Source organism: Helobdella robusta (genome assembly GCF_000326865.2).
Source record: "Helobdella robusta unplaced genomic scaffold HELROscaffold_24, whole genome shotgun sequence".
NCBI lineage: Eukaryota > Metazoa > Annelida > Clitellata > Rhynchobdellida > Glossiphoniidae > Helobdella > Helobdella robusta.
The window spans coordinates 1,370,498-1,379,928 of NW_008704261.1; the positions used below are offsets into that span (position 1 = coordinate 1,370,498).

A 9,431-nucleotide genomic window follows, 5' to 3' on the forward strand; every position below is an offset into this window, starting at 1 on the left:
AAAAACACATTTTGTTTTTGTCTGTTTTTGCACTTAACATATAAGGCACAAAAAAATATTTAGAGGTTCCTAATCCGTGCAAATATTTTCCCAGATATTTAAACACCTTCTGAAAGTAATTAAACCAAAGACTAACATTAAACCGGCTTGTGAAAAATATCTAAATTTTTATTTTTTTTTAAATTTTGCGCGCATAATTTAGCAAGTAAACCAGTTTTACATTTTTAAATTAATAAAAATTAATAAAACTGAAGGAAATAGGCAGGCGGAAACCTGCGATGGCTCGCGTTAGGTTACTTATTCTTACAAAGGTGGGAATGAAACATTAAACTGCGCGACGAAACGTTACATCCAAAGTGCATAGTACGTTACAGGAAGAATGATTTTAATTAACGCTAACGTTTAATTTATTGGGCTCACTTTAATTCATATGTAATTTCTTCCAATCCAAACCGTTTCAAATAATTTATTTTTCTTATAGCAATACGTTAACTAAATTAAACAATTTCTGTAACCATTCATGCACGTCCAAATCATTCCTGTGACTTGTTTGCATTTCGATCATATTTTCTATCATTCATAATGACTATTTTCATATAGAAGTAACTGTCTCACTCTTTGCTTCACTGATTTGCTAGTTAAAATAATTCCAAAACATATCCTGTTTGATTTTTTTATTTTATATTTATTTACGTTTTACCAAAATAACATTACAAATTTTTACCATTGCTTTTATTTATTTATTCACTGTATGGTCTGTTAACCCACTAAATAAACCGGAGTTTAACTCATGATTAAAAACATGTGTTATGCATCAATAGTATAGATATTTTTATTTAGAAAATAATAAAAAATCGTATGACAATATAATTAAAATTAATAAATAAATAAATAAATAATAATACAATGTAGTGAAAAAATGTTGCATTAGTTGCATCATGTGAGAATGAAATTTTTATTTTCTATCGCTAGAGTCCAGTTTTTTATCTGGAGAGGAAATCAGTGGCGGATCCAGACAACTTTAACGAGGAGGTCTAAATTTTGAGAGTTTTTCAATAAAACATTCACCGGGGGAGGTGATTTTTTAAAATCTTTCGCAGCGTGTTTAAAAGCAGGTGAGCAGCGGGCCAACATTTCTGGCTAACGAACTTTATCACGTTAATTTTGGTCAAAGACGGCATTTTATTTATTTAAAACAACGAATTTTAATACCAACACTGGTCACAACGGGGGAGACACCGGCCACCCCGCTCCCTCCCCCTTTAATCCACCACAACCAGAAATAATGTAATGTTTACAAATAAAACTTCTTGAATTTGACTAATTTACTTTTTCACGAGTTGCTGATTTATCAGTAAATAAATATCAGCATAAAATAAATGTTATAGTATTAGTGGGAGTTTTGTGGGAGGTTTAATGGCTCGTGTTCCTGTTCATTTCCAGACTGTATAACATAATCACGTGAACGGAATTAGTGCATGGCGGTTGATAGTTGGCACAATTGCAGCGCCGTCTATTTCATCGTGTAGTCGTATCGGTGGATCGTGGATCGATTCTGAAATCATCTTATAGGATGCTGATTCCCGGTCGTAAGTTTTTGTTCTTTTCTAACTATTAATCTTGCTGCTCTCGTGCTGCCCCTTTTCTGGATTTATTAACTAAACCTGTATTTAAATAAATCACAATCACATTTTCAACTCTCTGCTACATATGATTTTGTATTTGATCTCTTAATTTTTTGTTTCTCTTCACTTTCGTTGGTCACAATGGGTTTTCATCTCAGCTTCGTGTGTTCTCATTTTAAATGATGTATATGACGTTTGTTTTTATGTTAGTATAAATACAATATTTAAACAGAAACCCTAAAAAATCAGTTTATTAGTTTGTGCAAGCCAATTTTCAAAATACGTTTCAGAAATGGAAGTTTCAATTACTTCGTCTGCCAATTCTGATCCTTCTTAAGCAGTGCCTCCTGGATGAAGTGGTGCTGAGCTGACCTGTGTGAGGTGTGCACGTATTAATTTACTACTACTACTACTACTACTACTACTACTTCTACTACTACTACTACCACTTCTACTACAACTACTACTATTACTATTACTACTACTTAATAATAATAATTATAATTAATATTATTATAATAATAATAATAGTTATTATAATAATAATAACATATGCTTTGTTGTGCCATTAATTTTCAAAAATATTAAATCACTGCGACTGAACAAAACCGTATCAGCAATCGAAGGAATTAGACTGCAGTAACTACATTGCTGATTACGATTACTATGAAAAAAATAATTAAAATCTGGGATTACTTTTCTGCACAAAAAATTTTGCTATGGATGGCGCATAGAAAACCGACATGGTTATCATCTATCTATTGAAGTTGGCGAAATTTACCGAAGCCCAGCGACCACAAAGTACCTCCAACCCCCTCATGTCATGTTTTAGTTTTGAATATGGCACATAAAAGTAATTAGCATCAAAGCAAGAAATTAACATGTAAATTATAAATCATCCTTATTTCATTTAAAATAACATTACTGTTAAAATAAAACCAAGTTAAAAATTATTTTTTCTTGTTTTAACAAAGTTAGATATAATTTATAGTATAATGATGTATATATGAATTTCTTCACAAAATCGCTCTTTAAAGAAATATTTTCAGATGTTTATCATGGACGGTCAAATTGAGTAAAGATTTGTGGTGTGTCTGAATGAATGGGAGCAGGGATCATCAACACTCAGAAGGCTAGTGTAATGTTACAACGCTTATTATCGTTACAGTGTCCCTCATTAGTTACCTAGACTGTTTTTCTCATGATTTATTTTACTCACTATTATAATCATTTTTTAATATATATATATATATATTATATATATACATATATACATACATACATATATATACACATGTATATACATAACATATATATATATATATATATATTTATTTGTTTATTTATTTGTAAGGGCACAAAAAAGTAAATAAATACTTGCAACGGTGCCTAAACTACAAATAACAGTATCAACAGAAAGTAAATAAAATGCAATTGATAGTAACAAATTATTGATAATAATAGATACACATACACATACATACATGCATACATACATGCATGCATACATACATACATGCATACATACATACATACATGCATACATACATACATGTGGAGTTGAATGCCGACGGGGTTGAGTGACGTTATAGCAAATAAAATCAAATTTAGTCAGACGCTTGGCTTTTGGTGTCATTCGTCAATGATTTGGTTTTAACATACATACATACACATACATACATACATACATACATACATACATACATACATATATACATACATGCATGTATCATCAGTTTCATTTATGTCATCACATGGGCGTCTAAGGTCTGCAGATTCAAACACGCTGTATGTTAGAGATCGGAATCTGAAAGTAGCAGATAGATAATTTGCAGTTGCTGGGCCTATTTTTTGGAACAGCCTACCTATCGAACTACGCATATCCGGGTTATCATTAGCTGAGTTTAGAAAACGTCTAAAGACATACCTATTTGGTAACTCTTAGTGATTTCAACCGATGATGGCTTCGCTTTCAACATGCTTCATACGAGGAGAGCGCTGATGAGAAGCAATTATAATTGGCGCTATATAAATACAATATTTAATTTGATTTGATGCATACATACATACATACATGTATATAAACTAATTAGCATATTCACATATAAACAGAGACGAAAAAATAACAAAAATTCAATCGGTAGTAACAAATTATTGATAATAATAAATATATATACGCAAACATATATTTTCTCAAAAAATCTACCGACGACCCAGCACCCATAAATTCATAACACTTCAATTAAAAATTCAACCTATAAACCCACAAAAGCCGGACCGTCGGCGGACAAATGTTTAGAATTTGGTTTTCTTCCTAATTTTACACACACACACACACACACACACACACACACACACACACACACACACATACATATATAAAAACTAATTAGCATATCCACATATAAACAGAGACGAGAAAAAACTAAAAATGCAATCAGTAGTAACAAATTATGACACACACATTAACATGTCACAAGTAGTAGCATTAATATAAGAATTACACAATGTAATGATAGAAATACAAGCGGACGGACTGGAATGGAGTGGCATGTTCATTCACGCCCACACACACCCACATCCACACACGCAGTGTCACACTTAACTATAAATATGTTTAAACTCAAAACAAATAAATAAACAAGAAAATTGATAAAAGTGAATGTTCATGAATGTGAAAGTTCATTTTAAGTATCTCCAATTATGCTGAAACAAGTTAAAATTATCCATGCAAACGCATTTCAAAGACTGAATGAACTGCAAAGATAATGTTGCCATAGTAATGACTTTGCTGTGTTGAACTTGGTTATTTCAAATTTGGCTCTAAAATTTAAAAATTTTCAACAAACGTTTTGTTTTTTGAACTTTGCTTCATCAAATTAAGTCCTTCTGCCTGTCTGCCACGCCACTATTATATATATATATATATATACATACATATATGTTTGTAGTTCGTTTTTTCAATTTTTCTCACTAAAGTTTTTTGGTGAACGTTAAGTTTATTAAAATTCAGAATAAACTTATTTTCCGAATTCATGCTGCAAACAAGGCCATATTTCGATTCCGAATGAATCATCATCAGTGCTTTCTACTGTTTATATAAGGAAATATTGACTCCATCTCTCTCGAGAATTAGAAGTTAAAAGGAGGTAGTTCTAGATTTGTCCAATCAACTAACTGAATTGTTGGGATCACAGTGATGTCGACTGCAGTGTCAAGAATGAACTAAACTTATGCCGGAAAGAATTTATAAATGCATATATACAATCATCAAAGCTAAAACTTCATAAAAAACTGACCAACCTGATAATCAAAGGAAATAACAATATTATGAAAGATATATTTATCAATCTTAGCCACCACATACTTACAGACAAGCAAAAAGCATTCTTAAACTTGGGTTTAAACTGCCACTATCTAAAAAAACCCAACAAAAATTGAGAAAATCATTGAGATTGAAAAGATAATGATGTCTATAAAAGACGCTGAACGTCAAAGTACAATCCCCATCTAAATTCATTTTGACAAAGTCAATATTTCCCTATATAAACAACAGAAAGCACTGATGATGATTCATTCGGGATCGAAACATGGCCTTATTTGCAGCATGAATTCGGAAAATAATTTTATTTTAAATTTTAATAAACTTAACGTTCTCCAAAAAACTTTAGTGAGAAAAATTGAAAAAACGAACTACAAACATATTAACGCCAAACATTCAGTAGAATTTATAGAAAATTGTAAAAATATATATATATATATTTAATAGTTAAAAATTTATTTTAATCGAGAGAACGCAACCGATTTTTGAAGAGAGCATATGAAGTTAAAGAAACGACATCTGCCGGCAACGTATTCTATATTCGAATGATTTGGTTGCAGTAGAAATGTTTGGTTGAGTTGTCACTATTGTTGAAATCACGCAATTTGCTTTGATGTCTTCGAGTTGATAAGTACAGTGATAGAATGAAATGACTATTTAGGTCAGTTTGAACGAGGTTATGAAGTATTTTGTAGAGAAGGCATAGATCAAAAATCAGCCTACGACGCTCCAGAGTATCCATTCCAACCGCATGCAATCGAGACAGGTATGAGAGATGATGTAGAGACGGAATAGATTTTGTAAATCTTTTCTGTACACTTTCAATTTTGTCTATTTGGTATTTGTAATGTGGATTCCACACAGATGAGGCATATTCAGCCAAAGGACGTACGTAGGTGCAGAAAGCTTTAATAAGTAAGTCCTTGTCTTTGGAGGTAAAACATCTGGTGATTAACCGTGCACGAGAAGAAGCCTTGTTAGCAATATCATTAATATGATGAATAAAATTGAGTTTATTGTCGACAATTACACCTAGGCCCTTTAAGTGGTCCATGTTTGATAAATAGTGTTGACCAATCGAAAATTGATAAGGAACTGTATTAGATCTGGTTGAAGAAAAAAAAGTGCAATGAGAACATTTATCGGGAGATAGCGGTAGCTGCCATTTTGTACTCCAAGTAACTATGTCGTTAATCACTTGTTGAAGTAGAACTGAGTTGGATGAGCAGCAATACAACTTAATGTCATCCGCAAAAAATAAAATTCTAACAGAATTGGATGGGGTACACTCAGCTATATCATTTATGAAAATCAGGAATAGGGTAAATCCCAGGACGCTACCCAGAGGCACACCACTAGTAACTGATACTGGGGTTGACAATTTATCTTAAATTCGAACGAGCTGAGAACGTTCAGATAGAAAATCGGTCAGCCAGGAAAGGAGATTACCGGTAACTCCATAAGCCTTTATTTTATCGACTAGTTTGGTGTGCGACACAGAATCAAAAGCTTTCTGGAAATATAGGTAAATTACATCACAACATTCTTTTTGTTGGAAAATAGACATCCAATCGCTAAGAAATTGTAGCAAGTTAGTGCATGTGGATCGAGCAGGCAAAAAGCCATGTTGGAAGCTGGAAATTAAGTTGTTGACAGACAAATATAATAACATCTGTTTATTGATGATTTTTTCCATTACTCGGTAACACGAGCTGGTAAGTGAAATTGGCCTGTAGTTACCCGGCAATTGGATGGAACCTTCTTATGGATCGGAGTAACAATTGCTGTTTTCCATCTGGTAGGAAATACATTGTTTTTAAAAGAAACATCAAAAATGTGACACAGTGGAATTGCCAAACTTGAAGCACAGCTCTTGAGCAATATATTGGGTATACCATCTGGTCCCATCGAGGACGTACTCTTCAAACTAGGCATAGTTGTATACACCACCTGAGGGGTGAAACTAGCATCAACCAACAGCCTAGTAGTACGAGAAGGCAGGGAACAGTCGTTGTTGTTATCAGTTGTGAACACAGAAGCAAAGTATTTGTTGAATGTCTTGGCCATTACCATCGGATCAGAGGTTGTGCTGTTATCGTTTAGTCTTAAACTGTTGACAGAGGGTCGAGAAAATAGTTTTTGCAGAGTTCTTTTATACATCCCACAATGTCAAATGTATACAGCTCAGCTGAAACGTCAAAACCACCACTACGGTAATAGGAAATAAAGCAATAATTCTTAGTTGAGGTAGGAACGTCAATAGAGACAATCTCGATGTGAGAATATATGGATGATACTGAGACGACCTTGTAAAAAACAGTATTTTTAATGACGAAGGCCACGCCACCATCACGTTATCCACGGTCCCTTCGAACAAAACTAAAACAAGGAAACAAAAACATATTATCCGGATCATTTGGAGTGAGCCACGTTTCTATAACAAAAAATATATCAGGGTCATAAGTTGACAAAAATAAACTGAGGTCGTTTGTTTTCTTCTGTAGGCTACGAACGTTAGCCAGGGCCAAACGAAGGTGCCCATTTCTATTTGACTGAACGAAAGGGCTGATCATCTGCAGGTTGCTTGTTTTATTGAGACGCCTCTTCTGTCTTTTAAAAAATGCTTGCTCTGCCTGCCTCTTGGAGAGATCTGGATTAATGTAGATATTTTTTGTCGGTGGTGATGAGAGAAGAATCCTTGATGATGCAATCAGGTCTTCGGCAACTGGTGAGTTGCTTAAAGTCACACACAATTTTGACTTTCCAATACGACGAGTTCTTACAATCTGAGGTTTCATAGGAAGGTGGTTTTCACAAATTGGAGAAACCATATCTTTGTCATTACCTCCCTGTTCAAGTTCAAGCCCGGAAATGATAACATTGTTTGACCGTTGCTCATCATCTTTTCGCTCTTGTTCCACAGTCCAAAGAGCCCTAGTCATGGTTTTGAACATTGGAGTTTTATTAAGCTTTGTTACTTGTTGTTGGCATGCGGAAACGCTATTGCCCAATGTGGACAAAGTAGCATGAAGCTGAGTCATGGAGTCAGTTAAAGCATTAGACATGCTCTTAACCGCACGCACGAAACTGTTACTTAATGTCTCAATTCTTAAAAAAGTTGTTTCGAAGAGCTGGCTCATTAATTTTCAGAATGAGCAAGTGATTTACGTAGGTTATCATTTGATTGTTCAATAATTTTTGATAGGTTCGCGTCAGACTTATCCAGCAACTTGTCTAGGTTGTTGTTTAAGAGCGTAATAACTTTTACCATGTTTTCATTGGATTTGTCAATGACTTTTTCAAGACACTTTAGGAAATTATCATTAAATTTTTCCAAAACTTTCGTCACTATCGTTTCTAAATTTTCGACAGGAAAACTTTTTGCCATGGCTTTATATTAAGTTCAAGTTGTGAGAATTATGAAGTAATATAGAAAAAAACTAGGAAATTTTAACGAAAAAAGACGAATTTTAACTTTTATAATATTCGGAATTAAAAATCAACACGGGGGATACGAGTAGGTAGCAACGGTATATATATATATATATTTTGGGTTTAGACTATCATAAATACAATGATTTATAAAGATCACTGCGTTTTCGGCATTATTCAACTTGTAGTTAAGTTTCTCATGTTGAGCAATCCCGAAAACGCAGTGATCTTTATAAATAATTATATATATATATATATTTATATATATGAATATGAATACACATTACAGATACTTAGATTTATAGAGAGAAACAGAGAGAAAGAGAGAGAGAAAGAGAGAGAGAAAGAGAGAGAGAAAGAGAGAGAGAAAGAGAGAGAGAGAGGGGGGGGGAATTAGAAGATAAGATTAGTTGCATAATTTTTTGAATATTATTTTCAGCAGTAAATTTACGGAAATTGAGTCTTAGTAACATCGCTTCAACCCAAAAAATTAATTTAGTTTTTATATTTTTTAAAGTTCGTATAAAGGTATGAAATTTTTTTTCACAAGTTTAAATTATTCAACAATTTTTTTATTCTTTCATTTTGAATTGTTTTTGTTTATTTATTTCGGTGTGGCGTTAAACATGATACATCAGATTTTTGTTAAATTTTTATTCATTTAGCTCAACGAGTGAGTGCATTGGTGAAACAAAGTTATAAATAAATTTCATAAATTTCTAAAATTTGGCTTAGATTGCTCCAAATAATTTTTGGTAACATTGAAAAAGTTTTGAATAATTTCTTTCAGAGCAACATGCACACCAGGTCCATTTTTTCGATTTTCGTCATTACGATCATTTACTCAACCGTTCACTGTGATCAGCTGAGTTTAAACATGAATGTCTTAAGGGAGAACATCAGGGCCGCTGTCAACAAGATTCCCATTGATGAGCGAGCCGAACGCTTGACTGATGCCATCAATTACATCATGCATGACGGACCAAGGCCGGCTCACTACCCAGAAAACGGTGTGAATTATTTTTAAAACTCTCAATTATTCGATCTGTTAT

The 9,431-nt window shown here is 33.2% G+C and overlaps 1 protein-coding gene across 1 annotated transcript; it reads right to left on the minus strand.

Annotated features, from left to right (window-relative positions):
• Nucleotides 1–7,301: 7,301 nt before the first annotated feature.
• Nucleotides 7,302–8,335, minus strand: HELRODRAFT_172681 (hypothetical protein; the record flags this gene model as incomplete). Its single annotated transcript, XM_009019342.1, has 2 exons — nucleotides 7,302–8,055; nucleotides 8,178–8,335. The coding sequence occupies 2 exons, from the start codon at nucleotides 8,333–8,335 to the stop codon at nucleotides 7,302–7,304; spliced, it is 912 nt and encodes a 303-aa protein (XP_009017590.1).
• Nucleotides 8,336–9,431: the final 1,096 nt, after the last annotated feature.